This window comes from Eleutherodactylus coqui, chromosome 3, assembly GCF_035609145.1.
Source record: "Eleutherodactylus coqui strain aEleCoq1 chromosome 3, aEleCoq1.hap1, whole genome shotgun sequence".
Taxonomy (NCBI): domain Eukaryota; kingdom Metazoa; phylum Chordata; class Amphibia; order Anura; family Eleutherodactylidae; genus Eleutherodactylus; species Eleutherodactylus coqui.
This window is the reverse complement of record NC_089839.1, coordinates 1,398,881-1,418,859: the sequence shown is the minus strand read 5'-3', so window position 1 is coordinate 1,418,859 and position 19,979 is coordinate 1,398,881. Positions and strand designations below refer to the sequence as shown.

The window sequence follows — 19,979 nt, the reverse complement described above, 5'->3', positions numbered from 1 at the left end:
GGGTTGTAGCGCCTCCTGCTCCTCGGAGGGGCCGCTGGGGGTTGTAGCGCCTCCTGCTCCTCGGAGGGGCCGCTGGGGGTTGTAGTGCCTCCTGCTCCTCGTGGATCTGCTGGGGGTTGTAGTGCCTCCTGCTCCCGGAGGGGCCGCTGGGGGTTGTAGTGCCTCCTGTCCTCGTGGATCCGCTGGGGGTTGTAGTGCCTCCTGCTCCTCGTGGATCCGCTGGGGGTTGTAGCGCCTCCTGTCCTCGTGGATCTGCTGGGGGTTGTAGTGCCTCCTGCTCCCAGAGGGGTCGCTGGGGGTTGTAGCGCCTCCTGTCCTCGTGGATCCGCTGGGGGTTGTAGCGCCTCCTGTCCTCGTGGATCCGCTGGGGGCTGTAGTGCCTCCTGCTCCTCGGAGGGGCCGCTGGGGGTTGTAGTGCCTCCTGTCCTCGTGGATCCGCTGGGGGTTGTAGTGCCTCCTGCTCCTCGTGGATCCGCTGGGGGTTGTAGCGCCTCCTGCTCCTCGGAGGGGCCGCTGGGGGTTGTAGCGCCTCCTGCTCCCGGAGGGGCCGCTGGGGGTTGTAGCGCCTCCTGCTCCCGGAGGGGCCGCTGGGGGTTGTAGCGCCTCCTGCTCCCGGAGGGGCCGCTGGGGGTTGTAGCGCCTCCTGCTCCCGGAGGGGCCGCTGGGGGTTGTAGCGCCTCCTGCTCCCGGAGGGGCCGCTGGGGGTTGTAGCGCCTCCTGTCCTCGTGGATCCGCTGGGGGTTGTAGTGCCTCCTGCTCCTCGGGGGGGCTGCTGGGGGTTGTAGTGCCTCCTGCTCCTCGGAGGGGCCGCTGGGGGTTGTAGCGCCTCCTGCTCCCGGAGGGGCCGCTGGGGGTTGTAGCGCCTCCTGCTCCTCGGAGGGGCCGCTGGGGGTTGTAGCGCCTCCTGCTCCTCGGAGGGGCCGCTGGGGGCTGTAGCGCCTCCTGCTCCTCGGAGGGGCCGCTGGGGGCTGTAGCGCCTCCTGCTCCTCGGAGGGGCCGCTGGGGGCTGTAGCGCCTCCTGCTCCTCGGAGGGGCCGCTGGGGGCTGTAGCGCCTCCTGCTCCTCGGAGGGGCCGCTGGGGGTTGTAGCGCCTCCTGCTCCTCGGAGGGGCCGCTGGGGGCTGTAGCGCCTCCTGCTCCTCGGAGGGGCCGCTGGGGGCTGTAGCGCCTCCTGCTCCTCGGAGGGGCCGCTGGGGGCTGTAGCGCCTCCTGCTCCTCGGAGGGGCCGCTGGGGGTTGTAGGACTTCTGGATTAACGGTGATGGCTGTAAAGCCCCCCATTGCCCCCCAGGTCGCGGTCCGGTCAGGAAGCGCAGGGGGCGGAGCCGGACATGCAAAGTGATAGACGATTCATGGAGGTTTTGCCCGCCGTATATTTATGGCGCTGACCGATGTGGACGGATGCCGCGCCGACCGCCCGTTTAAGTGCCGGATACGAGTTTCTCTGCCGCCATTCGCACACCGCACTGCACTCTGGGTATTCGCCTTCATGGCAGGAATACGTTGTTGCTGAAGCCGCATCCGTCACACAGATTAGCGCAGCGCCGTCCAGCGGTCCGTGTGACAACTAATATGGCCGCTGCGCTCCTGAAGGGCCGCCGTCTCACAGTAAGAATGGCCGCCTGGCCGTGACCGCAGTGGGCGGACTGCGCAGGATCTCCTGCTGACACCGGCAGGTTCGGCCCACTTTCAGCGGACGGACTAGCGGCGGCCCCTGCGGACGCGTTACACCCGTGTTCTGCAAACGCTATTTTCATTTTTTGACCAAAACCAGAAATAAAGCGACTCGGAGGGTTTTTTTGCTTTTCAGTCAGCAGTTTTCGGGTAGAATCGCCGTCCGATTCTGCAGACGGGATTAAAAGCGGATTGCGCCCCTTGGTGTGTTGGCGGTCTCACGTGGTCATAAGGACGCGCAGAACCTTTAATCACACAATTCGCCGCATTATACGTAAAAATCCGATGCAAAATGGCTGAAAATTGGCCCAATTCTTCAGGACTGAAACAAGCGGCAGCCTGAGGAGCCCCGCCCCACCCCCGCCGCCTGAGGAGCCCCGCCCCACCCCCGCCGCCTGAGGAGCCCCGCCCCACCCCCGCCGCCTGAGGAGCGCTCCCCTCCCCCTGCAGTGGCCAGGCTTGGTATTGCAGGTTCCCTTTCACTTCAGTGCATGCAGTACCAGGCCTGGCCCCTGCAGTGCTACTGGCGCTGTCTGCTTCCTGCAGAGATTGGCTGGGTGTACGAGTGCAGTGGAGCTCAGAGTGTGATGAATGTACTGGTGTCATCTCCCTGCGGGGGAGGGGATGATTCAGGGACCCCCTGATGGTAGCGGTCTGTTGTGGGTCATCAGATAGCGCTGGCGTGCTACAAAGACATCTGCCGGGGATGGAACCGCCGGCGCTAAAGTCAGGATCTGCGTTCCCACTACGGCCCAACACCTGCCTGCGACCGCGGCGCCCGTGACGCTATTTCCTGTACGACTAACTCGTCTCGTCTTTCCCCGCAGCTCAGTGAAGAGTTGGATGGACCTCCGGAGGACGCAGAACAAGATGAGGAGGAGGAGGAGCCTAACGGCGACACTCTGCCAGGTGATTGGAGGGCGCCAGCCGGGCGCAGCGACTATAGTGGGCGGCTGGTCTGACAGGCAACCAATCCCTTCTGGATCTGCTGTGGGAACATGAATGCTGCGCTGTGATTGGTTGCTAGTCAGCGCCCTGTCAGACAGTGTTGATGGCCGCAGGGGCGGAGCTTCTAGAAAATATCCAAAAAATCCTGTAATCCGGCATCCAGCAGTCCGCCAGCGGCGATATTCAGGCGTCGTTCCCACCAGGAGGTCATTCCCCGACCACCATAAATCCGCTGGCGGTCCCGTCGTCCCTCGGCGCCTCACAAGACGCTCGCCTGCGCTAAATCCTCCCTGTTGCCGCAGTCTGGCCATTCATGAAAGTGCAGATTAGTGGAGTCCGGAGCCGCCATCTTGTCTGGGGGTTGTTGAGGAAGCTGCTGCGGGGGCGGCGGCGGCGTGCTGCTGTGGCGCATTGTCTCTACTGGCGGCCATATTCTCTTCTGCCTCCTGCCGACACCCGCCTGGTACAGGTAGAGGAGAGCGGTCCCACCGACTAGACTGAGCGGCCGCTTTATTAGAGACCCCAGTAGTGCGTCGAATCTCCTCCACAGGCATCAGGCACCTCGTCCGCCATTACTGCTCCTCCTCCAGCCTGACAGGAAGGGGTCAGCGATTCATGCTGCTTGTACCAAATTCTGACCTCCCATCAGCACATAAATCTGGCTCCATCTGACCAGGAGATGTTTTCCCGCTGCTCAGTGATACAAGTTTTGCGCTCTTTTGCCCACTGGAGTCTCTGTTCCTCTTAGACACAATGGCGCTGGAACTGGTCGCCCGCTGTTATACCATCCGTGCGGAGGAACGGCGAGTTGTGCGTTCGGACACGTTAGTTGGAGCTCCAGCGTTGTGTTCAGCTGACTGTGCAGCCTGTTGGTCAGAACGATTCCTGACATCCTCCTCCGACCCCTTTCAGTGATGAGTTGTTTCCGTCCGCAGGATCCCCTTTCCCTGGATGTTTACTCGCTTGCGCCATTCTCGGTATACTCTCCACACCGATACATGATAAACCCCCCACGGTTGGCGGTGAGACCCCGGCTAGTCTAGCTTCTAGTTGGAAGTCGCTCCGATCGCTTGATCTTCCATCTAATGTGGATTCACACTGAGACTGATCCACGGAAAACTTGTCCCGTGACTTTATGCCGCACTCCGGGGTCACGGGGAGAATTACCGTACAGTGGGCGCCAATCCTGAGAGGGGCGGGGTCTAGTAAAGGGGCGGTCAGTGTTTATCGATCGGTGTAGACTCTACGCAGATAAAGCTGAGGCGGTTCAGAGCTCCGTCCTCTTGGATCTGGCGCGGTTACAAGATGGCGGTGAAGTTGCTGACGCCCCTCATTAATGCGGCGTAGTCGGCGGTGCGTTGTTGTTTTATCACCGGTCGTCTCGGCACGATGAATGCGACGTTCTCCATCCTCTGCGCCGGCGTCTGCCCTCGCTGCTCCCCGACTCTCGGATAACTTCTCACCGGTTTTATATATTTGATGCCCACAAAGGGTGATGGAGATTTATTTAACCCTTTCAGTTGGTTTCCGCAGAGCGAGAGCCGGAGCGCGGCCCCCCCGTGCGGTTCAGCAGGACCTGCCTGAAGAACGTCTTCTCGGTGCTGCTCATCTTCGTCTACCTGCTGCTGATGGCGGTCGCTGTCTTCCTGGTCTACCAAACCATAACGGACTTCCGGGATAAGCTGAAGCACCCCGTCATGTCCGTCTCCTACAAAGAGGTGGATCTGTACGAGGCTCCAGGTGAGCAGAGGGTTAACGGCGGCATCACTTTATTACCTCCAGACTCACTGGGCCTGATAAAGATGACTACCTGTGTATAGCATGCATCATTAGCCTTAGACCCTACATGCTGCTCTGATTGGCCACTGCCGCCCATGTGAACACAACTGACCAATGGGAGCAGGTGTTGTCGTAGACTACCAGTGCATGTTAGCGAACAGTGGGCATCAGGTAGTCTGGGAGGCGCTGTGGCCATCCCTGTTTGTCCAGACCTGGAAGGTCGCTTTAATGCTTCCCTACTGCTGTGCATTATACGATTATTACAGCGCACTGTGGACTTCAGAAAATGTGGTGACCAGTGGATGGGGGCACACAAGGTGACTTGGGTCAGGACATCGCCTACAGGCCACCAGTAGAGAGGAGCCTCTGACCAGACTGTAAGGGGGTGTTGGGACGAGTGGATGTGTGAGGGCATACAAGGTGACCGGGCTCAGGACCCCCTGATAGACCACCAGAAGAGAGGATTGTCTGACCAGACTGTTAGGAGGTGTTATGACCAGTAGATGAGGACACACAAGGTGACCGGGCTCAGGACACCCCCTACAGACCACCAGTAGAGAGGAGCGTCTGAGCAGACTGTTAGGAAGTGTTGGGACCAGTGGATGGCAGCACACAAGGTGACCAGGCTCAGGATGCCCCCTACAGACCACCAGTAGAGAGGAGTGCCTGGCCAGACTGTTAGGAACTGTTGGGACCAGTGGATGTGTGACGGCACACAAGGTGACCGGGCTCAGGATGCCCCCTACAGACCACCAGTAGAGAGGAGCGTCTGACCAGACTGTTAGGGGGTGTTGGGACCAGTGGATGGGGGCACACAAGGTGACTGGGCTCAGGACGCCCCCTACAGACCACCAGTAGAGAGGAGCGTCTGACCAGACTGTTAGGGGGTGTTGGGACCAGTGGATGGGGGCACACAAGGTGACCGGGCTCAGGACCCCCTACAGACCACCAGTAGAGAGGAGCATCTGACCAGACTGTTAGGAGGTGTTGGGACCAGTGGATGGGGGCACACAAGGTGACCGGGCTCAGGACGCCCCCTACAGACCACCAGTAGAGAGGAGCGTCTGACCAGACTGTTAGGGGGTGTTGGGACCAGTGGATGGGGGCACACAAGGTGACCGGGCTCAGGACCCCCTACAGACCACCAGTAGAGAGGAGCATCTGACCAGACTGTAAGGAGGTGTTGGGACCAGTGGATGGGGGCACACAAGGTGACCGGGCTCAGGATGCCCCCTGCAGACCAACAGTAGAGAGGAGAGTCTGACCAGACTGCTAGGAGATGTTGGGACCAGTGGATGGAGGCACACAAGGTGACTGGGCTCAGGATGTTCCCTACAGACCACCAGTAGACAGGATTGCCTGACTAGACTGTTAGGAGGTCTTGGGACCAGTGGATGTGTGAGGGCACACAAGGTGACCAGGCTCAGGACCCCCTGATAGACCACCAGAAGAGAGGAGCGTCTGACCAGACTGTTAGGAGGTGTTGGGACGAGTGGATGTGTGAGGGCACACAAGGTGACCGGGCTCAGGACGCCCCCTACAGACCACCAGTAGAGAGGAGCGTCTGACCAGACTGTTAGGGGGTGTTGGGACCAGTGGATGGGGGCATACAAGGAGACCGGGCTCAGGATGCCCCCTGCAGACCAACAGTAGAGAGGAGAGTCTGACCAGACTGCTAGGAGATGTTGGGACCAGTGGATGGAGGCACACAAGGTGACTGGGCTCAGGACGTTCCCTACAGACCACCAGTAGACAGGATTGCCTGACTAGACTGTTAGGAGGTCTTGGGACCAGTGGATGTGTGAGGGCACACAAGGTGACCAGGCTCAGGACCCCCTGATAGACCACCAGAAGAGAGGAGCGTCTGACCAGACTGTTAGGGGGTGTTGGGACCAGTGGATGGGGGCATACAAGGTGACCGGGCTCAGGATGCCCCCTGCAGACCAACAGTAGAGAGGAGAGTCTGACCAGACTGCTAGGAGGTGTTGGGACCAGTGGATGGGGGCACACAATGTGACCAGGCTCAGGACACCCCCTACAGACCACCAGTAGAGAGGAGCGTCTGACCAGACTGTTAGGAGGTGTTGGGACCAGTGTATGGGGGCACACAAGGTGACCGGACTCAGGGCACCCTACAGACCACCAGTAGAGAGGAGCATCTGACCAGACTGTTAGGAGATGTTGGGACCAGTAGATGGTGGCACACAAGGTGACCGGGCTCAGGACCCCCTACAGACCACCAGTAGAGAGGAGCATCTGACCAGACTGTTAGGAGATGTTGGGACCAGTGGATGGGGGCACACAAGGTGACCGGACTCAGGACGCCCCCTACAGACCACCAGTAGAGAGGAGCATCTGACCAGACTGTTAGGAGATGTTGGGACCAGTAGATGGGGGCACACAAGGTGACCGGGCTCAGGACCCCCTGCAGACCACCAGTAGAGAGGAGCATCTGACCAGACTGTTAGGAGATGTTGGGACCAGTGGATGGGGGCACACAAGGTGACCGGACTCAGGACGCCCCCTACAGATCACCAGTAGAGAGGAGCATCTGACCAGACTGTTAGGAGATGTTGGGACCAGTGGATGGGGGCACACAAGGTGACCAGGCTCAGGACACCCTACAGACCACCAGTAGAGAGGACCGTCTGATCGTCTGACAAGCACCAGCAACTCCAACTGTTTCGTTGTCCGCCATCCAGAGACAGGGGGCGCCATCGGTACACTGTCTGTCGGAACTATTTCCAGGGGCTTGGCTATAGGACCTTTGTTCTCGTGGCCCCCATTACATGTATGGCCTCTGGCGTCCACCGGCGCCTCCATTTGCAGTGATGAATGATGAAACTGGACGCTGCGGAGGGTAACCGGGTTGTCTTCAGGTTTCGTTTGGGTGCTGATGATGGCCGTGTTCGTGTCTGGAGACCTCTGGGAGATCGCTTCAGTCCTGCCTCCTGCTGGTGTGATGGTCAGGGGGGACATCGTCTACGTGAGTCGGTCCCCCTAGTGGTGGTACGAGGGACTATGACAGCTCAGCGATATGTTCAGGACCTCCTGCAGCCATATGTGTTCCTAAAGAAGGATAATGCTCGGCCGCACACACAAGGGGGTCACAGGAGCCCCACAACATTGTCACACCTCCGTGCCCGGTCACCGGATTTATCACCAATAGGACCTGCATGGGACCATCTGGGACGCCAACTTCCACAGCCGACGAGTTTACATGGTCTAGAGCAGTGTTTCCTAAACTCCAGTCCTCGGGGACCCCAACAGAACCTGTTTTCAGGGTTTCCTCAGTATTGCACAGCTTTACTTACTATAGGATATCCAGAAAACATGACCTGTGGGGGTCCTGAGGACTGGAGGTGGGAAACGCTGCTCCAGAGGTTCAATTACAGCAAATGTGGAGCGATATGCCACGGGATATCATACAGAACCTGTATACCTCAGTGCCCACCCGTATCACATCTTGTATCCAAGCTAGAGGCGGTACAACAGGGTACTAGAGCCTCCAATGCCATCCGTATCACATCTTGTATCCAAGTTAGAGGCGGTACAACAGGGTACTAGAGCCTCCATGCCCGCCTGTATCACATCTTGTATCCAAGCTAGAGGTGGTACAACAGGATACTAGAGCCTCCATGCCCCCTGTATCGCATATCAAAGCTAGATGTGGTACAGCAGGGTACTAGAGCCTCCATGCCCCGTATCACATCTTGTATCCAAGTTAGAGGCGGTACAACAGGGTACTAGAGCCTCCATGCCCCGTATCACATCTTGTATCCAAGCTATGGGTGGTACAACAGGATACTAGAGCCTCCATGCCCGCTGTATCACATCTTGTATCCAAGCCAGTGGCAGTAGAACAGGATACTAGAGCCGCCATGCCCCCCGTATCACATCTTGTATCCAAGCCAGAGACTGTACATCAGGGTACTAGAGCCTCCATGCCCACCTGTATCACATCTTGTATCCAAGCTAGAGGCAGTACAACAGGGTACTAGAGCCTCCATGCCTCCTGTATCACATCTTGTATCCAAGCTAGAGGCGGTACAACAGGGTACTAGAGCCTCTATGCCCCCTGTATCACATCTTGTATCCAAGCTAGAGGTGGTACATCAGGGTACTAGAGCCTCCATGCCCGCCTGTATCACATCTTGTATCCAAGCTAGAGGCGGTACAACAGGGTACTAGAGCCTCCATGCCTCCTGTATCACATCTTGTATCCAAGCTAGAGGCGGTACAACAGGGTACTAGAGCCTCCATGCCCCGTATCACATCTTGTATCCAAGATAGAGGTGGTACAACAGGGTACTAGAGCCTCCATGCCCACCTGTAACACATTTTGTATCCAAGCTAGAGGCGGTACAACAGGGTACTAGAGCCTCCATGCCCGCCCGTATCACATCGTGTATCCTGACTTCGCACCTCCTGGTTCACCCTGCTGGTGCAGTGTCTGCAGAGTGTTTGCTGTGGTGCATTGTTGGAGATGTAGTTTGCATCTCACATCTAACCTCTCCATCTCCTCTGTCGCAGGAATCGCCATTTACCCTGGGAAGGCTTGGCTCCTGAGCTGCGAGCATCATCTGTATGACCACATCCCACCACTGAGACATCCTGGCCAGCGGGGGGATAATCGCTGCGTCACTCAGACGGTCAACTACACCGATCCCTTCACCAACCAGACCACGGTAATGGTGGGCGTTTACTGCTACGTTCACATCCAGGCTAAACGTGTAGCATTCACCGGCAGAGAGGCTGGGAGAGTTCAGCCCCGGAGGCTGCAGGACTGTGAATGCAGCTCTTATACTATACTGACTGGACTTTGGGATGAGTTGTGTATTTATGGTCTTAGTATGTATGTGAAGTGTGAGCTCTCCGTGCGAGTGCCTTACTACTAGGAGCCACGAGAGGCGGCCCGCACCAAGATGACCGTGCTCAACGGGACTTCTGGCCCCAGAACATTTCCTGGGGATTCCAGTTGTACTTAATTAGTCCTTCTGTACAACATTATGTGACGCCCAGCTCACCGGATTCAAAGTCTGCTGTGAATGGGGCGGCCGGGACACGATACTGCGGCCTCGGCCCCATCGGAGCCTCGGGCGCGTCTTGCCCCGGCCCCATCGGGGCTTCAGGCGCGTCTCGCCCCAGGCCCCATCGTGTGAACGAGCCCTTAGTGATGCAGAGCTGGGGGCCACAACTAAGGTCCGTGACGGATGACGGAACCTGCCGGAAGTGTTACATCTGTGGCAGAAAGCAGCCGACGTGTCATTCAGGAAGCTCTTGTGGTGATCTTGCCGCCCCGCGCTCGGGCTGCGATGTACTTGGACTCTTTCCCAGAAGATCTTGGGGCTGTCGGTGACCGGCGTGGCGAGCGTTCCCATTAGCAGATTCTACCGTGGAGCAGCGGTTGTGAGACAAGATGTCGGCTGACTTGCAGGACCGTGAAGAGACGGAGGCAGAATATTTCCACCAATCCTCAACTGTCCGGTAAAGTGGACGTCACATGATGTGCAGAGAAGGACGAAGGCCATGAAATATCACACAAACCCCCATGGAGACCACCTAACAGAATTGGATCAGGAGGGGAAACCAGGGGGCAGCGAGGGCGGATCTGCGGCGGGGCGCGCATCGTAGCTTCAGTCGGGCCACTGTTACATCTTCATCTCCGGAACCTTCTCTTCACTGGAATGAAGTCGCTGCCGCACCAGCGAGGCGCGACCGACACTTCACGGTTTTATTACACTTTTTATTTCCCACCCATTCAACTCTGGGATTGGAAGGGCTGCTGACTGCTGGACCCCCACCGAACAGCGAGTTATGGCATCGCCGAGTAAAATGTCAGATCACGGAGTCCCCTTTTATTCGACCCCTGGCCCTCTCGCGATTGGCGCCCCCTGTACGGCGATTCCCCCCGTGACCCCGGAGTGCGGCATAAAGTCACATGACAAGTTTTCCGCGGATCAGTTTCAGTGTGAATCCACATTAGATGGAAGATCCAGCGATTGGAGCGACTTCCAACGAGGCCGGTCATCGGTGCTGGACTAGCCGGGGTCTCCCTGCCAACTGCGGGGGGTTAATTCATTTTATCTAAGCACAGTTGTTAGACGGCACACAATGATGTCACGGACAATCTAGTATCGGACCTACTGCTTGTTCTCCAGCATTAATTATACGTCAGGAGACCTCAACACCAATATAAAGTTACTGGTACCTAAAAGACCAGAAGAGGAGTCTCCGAGGGGGGAGGGTAAGGTGCATCCAACCAAGAGCCCCATATTTTTGGCACTTCCAGGGCCGCCCCTTTGCTGTGTATGACTGTTTCATAGGGGATGACTTTGTTGACCAGCGTCCTCCAGCTTCCACCACCATCACTGGTTTTCAGAGATCTATTTGCGTATGATGTGGCCAACGTTCCTCATCGAACAACATGAGCTTTGGGTCTAGAGTTATGTTGAAGGGTGGAGGTAAGAGTGGGGATATAAAATAACCTCCTTTTTATATAAGGGCAGTCCCATATCAAATGCCAGAGATGGGCATGGAGTTGATGGCATTGGTGTCGCTGATGCTGGAGCTTTCCCCATTCTGTGGCGATCCATCGGGGTGGACAGAACTGGCGAATGATCTAGAGTCGGAGTAACTTAGTACCGTCAGGTGGGATCCCACTAGATCTGACCGATCTTCAGTCGTTGGTGAAGGATACATTTATCCTGGCTGGACGGGGGGTTATGGCTGATCTTGGCTGGGAGTAGATGGGTGTAGGGCGCTGATATTGGGCCTTTCGGCCCCTGGGACCGGAGTATGCCTATTACAGGGTACTCTGATATTTGGATGGTAACCGGGTATTTAGATCATGTTGGAGCTGGAAGTATGGAAACCACTGAAGTTGAGGTACCTGTGGTTTTTCACACAACTGGGTGAATGTGATAATTACATTGTCATATACGACCCCCCCGTTCAGTCCCAATCTGGTGTAGTCTGTAATGGGGGTAGGGTGGGGTTATTCCATAGGGGGAGATCCGCCATGGTGTGTATGGGCAATGTATTAGAGGACTTGGTGTATTCTGGGCGTTCTAAGCAGCTGCGGAGATCTTCTCCCGCCACCATCTCTGCTAGATAGCGGTCCACCATCGGGAGCTCCTGCTGTAGGAACCACGGTCAGTCGCAGGTTCCGCAATCGGCCCGCCAAGTAGTTGAAGTGAGAATCTAACAGCGCCCTTCCAGGCTGATTCTTGGTGAGTTTTACTATGGAACGGGACGTGCCCCATAAATGGAGTCCGAAGGGAGTTCAGGGAGCGCAAGAAATGCATTGGGGCTTGTAAGACATATAAGCATATTACCTTTTGTTAGTACGCCCCGCACTCAGAGGGGGAGTCTGGCCTATGTGTGAAGTTTAGCTCCAACGAGTTCCTCCCGCGGGGCTATAGTTTCTGCCAGTTATTCCTAGGTCCTTGACTCTAGACCCCACTGGCCACAGTCGGAGATAGAACCATTAATAATTGGATGCTGAGCTGTAAATAAATGTCAGCCAATTAACATGTAGGCTGGAGGATTGGGAAAAGGAGGTTCTATGCTGTAAGGCTTGTGGGAAGGATCATGGCGTCGGCCTACAGCCCCACAACCCTTTCCCTCTCTCCCCACCGGATACCTGTGATAGCAGGGGCGCGCCCCAATCTAATGGCCAGTGCCTCTATGACTATGGTGAATGGGGCAGAAGACAAAGGACGGCCCTGCCGAGTCCCTCATGATGATGTAAAGCCATTTGATGGAATGCCTTTGGGAAGAGAGGGTCGAACCCAAAACGGATAAAACCGGCCTCCACTCTACCAATCAAGAGCTTTCATAGTGTCCAGTGACGCCAACGCCCAGGGCGTATTATATGCTCCGCCCAACTGGATATCTAGTTGGACATGGCGGCTACTTATTGTCCTGGATTTCCCGGCATGAAGCCTGTTTGGTCGGGTGGATACTGGGGAGAATAACTTCAGTCTGGTGGCTAGCACGTGGGTTACAATCCTGTAGTCCACGTTGACCAATGAGATTGGTCGGTAGGAGTCACGGCTAGTGGGGTCTTTACCAGGTTGTAAGAGGACAATAACGGCAGCATCCTAGAAGGAAGGTGAGAGAACCTTCCGGAGAGCCCGCTGCAATGTGTCATGTAGCAAAGGGGGAAGCTGCTCCCTGTATCGGCCGTCTGGCCCCGGGGACTTCGTTAACGCCATAGCCAAGATGGCCAGTTGGATCTCTTCTACTGTAATAGGTGCGTCTAAGAAGGCTGCGTCCTCTGTAGAGAGGGTTGGGAATGTAGCCTTCTCTAGATAAGCGAGGACATCGAGGAGCTATACCGATTGGCGTAGTACTGCCTAAAACGGAGGGTAATGGCCTGCGCCTCCGTAATGTCTAGGCCATGTGAATCCTTGATTTTGAGGACAGTTAGAGCGACTATCCTGTTTAATTAGGCTAGCGGGGCGCTAGGTTGGTCTGAAGGGTAAAGGAGTCCAATGCTACTAGATGGGGGTAATAACGGGGCGGTCGGGTATTGTACGAGGCCCACGCTTCGCTTCTACTGAATTAAAGGGGTTGAATATTTCTGCCTTTATTTTGGCCTTAATAATGGTGCCATCGATGGCTTCCTGGAGACTGGAGTCTGGCTGTGTGCATGCTGGGGGTTGTGGTGCGTCTACTGGCCCTCTTGTGGTAGATTCTGCAGGCCCTGTAACCCTTTGCTGTCTGTTGCAGAAGCATGCACTGATTGTGAAGGGGCCGCGAGACGTCCGGAGGAGGGAGCTGGTCTTCCTGCAGTTCCACCTCAATGAGACAGAACAAGACTTCAGCGCCATCGACTATCTGCTCTTCTCTTCCTACCAGAACTTAATGGCCAGGTAGGTCCCGCCTAGGAGGTAGGTCCTTACCGCTGCGGTAATGATGGGGCAAACACAGCAAGGCCACGCCATGATGGATCCTGGCAGCTCACACATGATGGGGACCGTCAGGTCTGAACATTCCTGCTGTCAAAAGTAATGGAACCCCAGGTGATAATGCCCCCCATAGTGGCCAACACATCGGCGCCCATGTTGGCATTATCAGATGCGCAATCCATACATTTCAGGTCAGATCCGCAGGTGGATGGGCGTCAGTCAGGGGTCTAATCATCTGGTGTATGGGCGGCTCCTGGGGGCGGATTGGAAGGTTGCATTTCCGCTGGCTGATCTGTTCTTGTGTGGCGATCTGCCAGCGGCTGAGCAGTGGTCATCACTGTGGACCCTGCGTGGCTCCGTTGAGGGAGGCCCCTGCAATGCACCACAGAGAATGATGGCTGCACAGACCCTGAAGCAGCAGGGGCTGCAGGAAGATGGAAGGTCTAACAGAAAACCAGTAGAATTCTATACGCAACTCGAAATGTGACCGTAGTGAAGACTTGGTGTCACTCGGTACGACGTATGAAGAGCAGAGCGTCTCAACACTATGAACGGATGAAGTAATGAGAACTAAAGGGTTAAACGGCGTCCAGATCTCCATAATGACTTGTAGGGTTAGTCAGAGGAACGCGGCGGTGAGACGAGGTCCCCTTGTGCTCCGGTTACGGTCTCCTCCAGCAGTGGGACCTTCTGTCCGGTGGTCTCACGGTTCATCATCGGAGATGACGTCCCCCACAAGAGTCACATCTGTATAAACCTCTCCGCCTGCGCGTCACCTGCTGCCCACAGACCGCGCCGACACCTGCACACAGGTTCAGCCCTATTTACTGTCGAAGTGACGGCGCTATTTTTCTCTGCGGGCAGATCTCTGATCTACTAATAGCAATGCGATGTGGATTTTGCGCCAACGCAGTGCGCAGGTGGCGGCAGCTCTGTGGGCGGGGCTTCGCAGGATCTGGGCTCGTCCGCTCTTGCCTGGAAGAACTCTTTTTAATAAATGTTGATTAGCCGAGAGCCTGAAGGATTTCCCCTTTGTAAGACGTCCTACGTGTTTCCAGAGCTGCGACGGGAACCATGGCGGCTCTTGTTACTCCTTACACAAGACTTATCCGCGGTCTGCCGCTCAGAACGGTTATCGTCATTATCCTGAAGACGGCGGAGCCTGAAATGGCATCAGTCGCCTCATAAAAGCCATGAATGAAGTGGTGCTCGTTCCATCCGCCGCTCCAGTCACCGTCTGTACGACCTCCAGCGGATCAGCTTTTCCAAATAGACGGAACCACGGAGACATCATCTGTGTGCGCCGCCGCCGCTGGGGGAAACGCGGAGAGCTTCAGCTGTTGGAGGATGACCTAGAGGACTACAGGAAGTAGTCCTCCATATTCATGAGCTGCCGGATAGTCCCGCCCATCCCACCATCCAGCCAATGATTGGCAGCTCTCTGTGTAAAGTAATAGGCCAGCAGTGATTGGAGGGTGTAGCAGTAACACACATTCATAGGAATAACAACGGGCTGCGGCTGCGCACGGCATCTAAGGTGTGACACACACAAGGACCTCCGTAGGAACCAATGACCTAGGTGCTGTTCTCTTTTCCAGCACCGACAAGACCAGATTTATGCAGGACTGTGAAAGCTCCTTCTCCAGCTGGAAGTTCTCCGGAGGGTTCCGCACGTGGGTGAAAATGTCCCTGGTAAAGACGACTGAGGAGGATGGGAGCCAGTCGGTGGAGTTCAGGCAGGAGGTGGGTTGGAGTTCTTTATAAAGTGTCAGCTGACGTGCCGAGAGATCACTTCCTTTACCCCACTGATTGTGGTAATCCCTCAACTCGCCGCCCCAGAAAACCAGAATCGCAAGTTATTCCCTATCCACAGGCTGATGCTGAGGGTCCTACCACTAGTACTCCGCCAATCCCAAGAATGAGGATGATGAGCGCTCAGTAGTGGAAGTAGAGGTGGCCGATGAGGAGGATGAGCTCTCGGTAATGGAGGTAGCGGGGGCCGGTGCGGAGGAGGATGAGCTCTCGGTAATGGAGGTAGCGGGGGCCGGTGCGGAGGAGGATGAGCTCTCGGTAATGGAGGTAGCGGGGGCCGGTGCGGAGGAGGATGAGCTCTCGGTAATGGGGGTAGCGGAGGCCGGTGCGGAGGATGAGCTCTCGGTAATGGGGGTAGCGGAGGCCGGTGCGGAGGATGAGCTCTCGGTAATGGAGGTAGCGGAGGCCGGTGCGGGGGAGGATGAGCTCTCGGTAATGGAGGTAGCGGAGGCCGATGCGGAGGATGAGCTCTCGGTAATGGAGGTAGCGGAGGAGGATGAGCTCTCGGTAATGGAGGTAGCGGAGGAGGATGAGCTCTCGGTAATGGAGGTAGCGGAGGAGGATGAGCTCTCGGTAATGGAGGTAGCGGAGGAGGATGAGCTCTCGGTAATGCAGGTAGCGGTGGCCGGTGCGGAGGATGAGCTCTCGGTAATGGAGGTAGCAGAGGCCGGTGCGGAGGAGGATGAGCTCCCGGTATTGGAGGTAGCAGAGGCCGGTGCGGAGGCTGAGCTCTCGGTAATGGAGGTAGCGGTGGCCGCTGCGGAGGATGAGCTCTCGGTAATGGAGGTAGCAGAGGCCGGTGCGGAGGATGAGCTCTCTAATGGCGGTAGCGGTGTCCGGTGCGGAGGATGAGCTCTCTGTACTGGAGGTAGCGGTGGCCGGTGCGGAGGATGAGCTCTCTGTACTGGAGGTAGCGGTGGCCGGTGCGGAGGATGAGCTCTCTGTACTGGAGGCAGCGGTGGCCGGTGCGGAGGATGAGCTCTCGGTAATGGAGGTAGCGGTGGCCGGTGCGGAGGATGAGCTCTCGGTAATGGAGGTAGCGGAGGCCGGTGCGGAGGATGAGCTCTCTGTAATGGAGGTAGCGGGGGCCGATGCGGAGGATGAGCTCTCGGTAATGGAGGCAGCGGTGGCTGGTGCGGAGGATGAGCTCTCGGTAATGGAGGCAGCGGTGGTCGGTGCGGAGGATGAGCTCTCGGTAATGGAGGTAGCGGTGGCCGGTGCGGAGGATGAGCTCTCGGTAATGGAGGTAGCGGTGGCCGGTGAGGAGGATGAGCTCTCGGTAATGGAGGTAGCGGTGGCCGGTGAGGAGGATGAGCTCTCTAATGGCGGTAGCGGTGTCCGGTGCGGAGGATGAGCTCTCTGTACTGGAGGTAGCGGTGGCCGGTGCGGAGGATGAGCTCTCTGTACTGGAGGTAGCGGTGGCCGGTGCGGAGGATGAGCTCTCTGTACTGGAGGCAGCGGTGGCCGGTGCGGAGGATGAGCTCTCGGTAATGGAGGTAGCGGTGGCCGGTGCGGAGGATGAGCTCTCGGTAATGGAGGTAGCGGAGGCCGGTGCGGAGGATGAGCTCTCTGTAATGGAGGTAGCGGGGGCCGATGCGGAGGATGAGCTCTCGGTAATGGAGGCAGCGGTGGCTGGTGCGGAGGATGAGCTCTCGGTAATGGAGGCAGCGGTGGTCGGTGCGGAGGATGAGCTCTCGGTAATGGAGGTAGCGGTGGCCGGTGCGGAGGATGAGCTCTCGGTAATGGAGGTAGCGGTGGCCGGTGAGGAGGATGAGCTCTCGGTAATGGAGGTAGCGGTGGCCGGTGAGGAGGATGAGCTCTCGGTAATGGAGGTAGCGGTGGCCGGTGCGGAGGATGAGCTCTCGGTAATGGAGGCAGCGGTGGCCGGTGCGGAGGATGAGCTCTCGGTAATGGGGGTAGCGGTAGCCGGTGCGGAGGATGAGCTCTCGGTAATGGAGGTAGCGGAGGCCGGTGCGGAGGAGGATGAGCTCTCGGTAATGGTGGTAGCAGAGGGCGGTGCGGAGGAGGATGAGCTCTCGGTAATGGTGGTAGCAGAGGGCGGTGCGGAGGAGGATGAGCTCTCGGTAATGGGGGTAGCGGAGGCCGGTGCGGAGGATGAGCTCTCGGTAATGGAGGTAGCGGAGGCCGGTGCGGAGGATGAGATCTCGGTAATGGAGGTAGCGGTGGCCGGTGCGGAGGATGAGCTCTCGGTAATGGAGGTAGCGGTGGCCGGTGCGGAGGATGAGCTCTCTGTAATGGAGGTAAAGGTGGCCGGTGAGGAGGATGAGCTCTCGAAATGGAGGCAGCGGTGGCCGGTGCAGAGGATGCGCTCTCGGATGAGCTCTCGGTAATGGGGGTAGCGGTGGCCGGTGCGGAGGATGAGCTCTCGGTAATGGAGGTAGCGGAGGAGGATGAGCTCTCGGTAATGGAGGTAGCGGAGGAGGATGAGCTCTCGGTAATGGAGGTAGCGGAGGAGGATGAGCTCTCGGTAATGCAGGTAGCGGTGGCCGGTGCGGAGGATGAGCTCTCGGTAATGCAGGTAGCGGTGGCCGGTGCGGAGGATGAGCTCTCGGTAATGGAGGTAGCAGAGGCCGGTGCGGAGGAGGATGAGCTCCCGGTATTGGAGGTAGCAGAGGCCGGTGCGGAGGCTGAGCTCTCGGTAATGGAGGTAGCGGTGGCCGCTGCGGAGGATGAGCTCTCGGTAATGGAGGTAGCAGAGGCCGGTGCGGAGGATGAGCTCTCTGTAATGGCGGTAGCGTTGTCCGGTGCGGAGGATGAGCTCTCTGTACTGGAGGTAGCGGTGGCCGGTGCGGAGGATGAGCTCTCTGTACTGGAGGTAGCGGTGGCCGGTGCGGAGGATGAGCTCTCTGTACTGGAGGTAGCGGTGGCCGGTGCGGAGGATGAGCTCTCTGTACTGGAGGCAGCGGTGGCCGGTGCGGAGGATGAGCTCTCGGTAATGGAGGTAGCGGTGGCCGGTGCGGAGGATGAGCTCTCGGTAATGGAGGTAGCGGTGGCCGGTGCGGAGGATGAGCTCTCGGTAATGGAGGTAGCGGAGGCCGGTGCGGAGGATGAGCTCTCGGTAATGGAGGTAGCGGGGGCCGGTGGGGAGGAGGATGAGCTCTCGGTAATGGGGGTAGCGGAGGCCGGTGCGGAGGATGAGCTCTCGGTAATGGAGGTAGCGGAGGCCGGTGCGGAGGAGGATGAGCTCTCGGTAATGGTGGTAGCAGAGGCCGGTGCGGAGGAGGATGAGCTCTCGGTAATGGAGGTAGCGGAGGCCGATGCGGAGGATGAGCTCTCGGTAATGGAGGTAGCGGAGGAGGATGAGCTCTCGGTAATGGAGGTAGCGGAGGAGGATGAGCTCTCGGTAATGGAGGTAGCGGAGGAGGATGAGCTCTCGGTAATGCAGGTAGCGGTGGCCGATGCGGAGGATGCGCTCTCGGATGAGCTCTCGGTAATGGGGGTAGCGGTGGCCGGTGCGGAGGATGAGCTCTCTGTACTGGAGGCAGCGGTGGCCGGTGCGGAGGATGAGCTCTCGGTAATGGAGGTAGCGGAGGAGGATGAGCTCTCGGTAATGGAGGTAGCGGAGGAGGATGAGCTCTCGGTAATGGAGGTAGCGGAGGAGGATGAGCTCTCGGTAATGCAGGTAGCGGTGGCCGGTGCGGAGGATGAGCTCTCGGTAATGGAGGTAGCAGAGGCCGGTGCGGAGGAGGATGAGCTCCCGGTATTGGAGGTAGCAGAGGCCGGTGCGGAGGCTGAGCTCTCGGTAATGGAGGTAGCAGAGGCCGGTGCGGAGGATGAGCTCTCTGTAATGGCGGTAGCGGTGTCCGGTGCGGAGGATGAGCTCTCTGTACTGGAGGTAGCGGTGGCCGGTGCGGAGGATGAGCTCTCTGTACTGGAGGTAGCGGTGGCCGGTGCGGAGGATGAGCTCTCTGTACTGGAGGCAGCGGTGGCCGATGCGGAGGATGAGCTCTCGGTAATGGAGGTAGCGGTGGCCGGTGCGGAGGATGAGCTCTCGGTAATGGAGGTAGCGGAGGCCAGTGCGGAGGATGAGCTCTCTGTAATGGAGGTAGCGGGGGCCGATGCGGAGGATGAGCTCTCGGTAATGGAGGCAGCGGTGGCCGGTGCGGAGGATGAGCTCTCGGTAATGGAGGCAGCGGTGGTCGGTGCGGAGGATGAGCTCTCGGTAATGGAGGTAGCGGTGGCCAGTGCGGAGGATGAGCTCTCGGTAATGGAGGTAGCGGTGGCCGGTGAGGAGGATGAGCTCTCTGTAATGGAGGTAGCAGTGGCCGGTGCGGAGGATGAGCTCTCGGTAATGGAGGTAGCGGAGGCCGGTGCGGAGGAGGATGAGCTCTCGGTAATGGTGGTAGCAGAGGGCGGTGCAGAGGAGGATGAGCTCTCGGTAATGGGGGTAGCGGAGGCCGGTGCGGAGGATGAGCTCTCGGTAATGGAGGTAGCGGAGGCCGGTGCGGAGGATGAGCTCTCGGTAATGGTGGTAGCGGTGGCCGGTGCGGAGGATGAGCTCTCGGTAATGGAGGTAGCGGTGGCCGGTGCGGAGGATGAGCTCTCTGTAATGGAGGTAAAGGTGGCCGGTGAGGAGGATGAGCTCTCGGTAATGGAGGTAGCGGTGGCCGGTGCGGAGGATGAGCTCTCGAAATGGAGGCAGCGGTGGCTGGTGCAGAGGATGCGCTCTCGGATGAGCTCTCGGTAATGGGGGTAGCGGTGGCCGGTGCGGAGGATGAGCTCTCGGTAATGGAGGTAGCGGAGGAGGATGAGCTCTCGGTAATGGAGGTAGCGGAGGAGGATGAGCTCTCGGTAATGCAGGTAGCGGTGGCCGGTGCGGAGGATGAGCTCTC

At 58.0% G+C, this 19,979-nt stretch overlaps 1 protein-coding gene across 5 annotated transcripts in view; it reads left to right on the top strand.

Annotated features, from left to right (window-relative positions):
* The window catches only part of PACC1 (proton activated chloride channel 1), a 57,825-nt gene that overhangs the window by 994 nt on the left and 36,852 nt on the right, over nucleotides 1-19,979 (top strand). For 2 of the 5 annotated variants that reach the window (XM_066595043.1, XM_066595046.1), the window contains exons 2-6: nucleotides 2,500-2,581; nucleotides 4,154-4,360; nucleotides 8,933-9,087; nucleotides 13,136-13,278; nucleotides 14,913-15,057. In XM_066595043.1, coding sequence (XP_066451140.1) covers nucleotides 2,500-2,581; nucleotides 4,154-4,360; nucleotides 8,933-9,087; nucleotides 13,136-13,278; nucleotides 14,913-15,057 — 732 coding nt within the window. Of the gene's footprint in view, nucleotides 1-2,499; nucleotides 2,582-4,140; nucleotides 4,361-8,932; nucleotides 9,088-13,135; nucleotides 13,279-14,912; nucleotides 15,058-19,979 lie in introns of all 5 variants that reach the window. The other 3 variants (XM_066595044.1, XM_066595048.1, XM_066595047.1) reach the window with 3 other exon arrangements.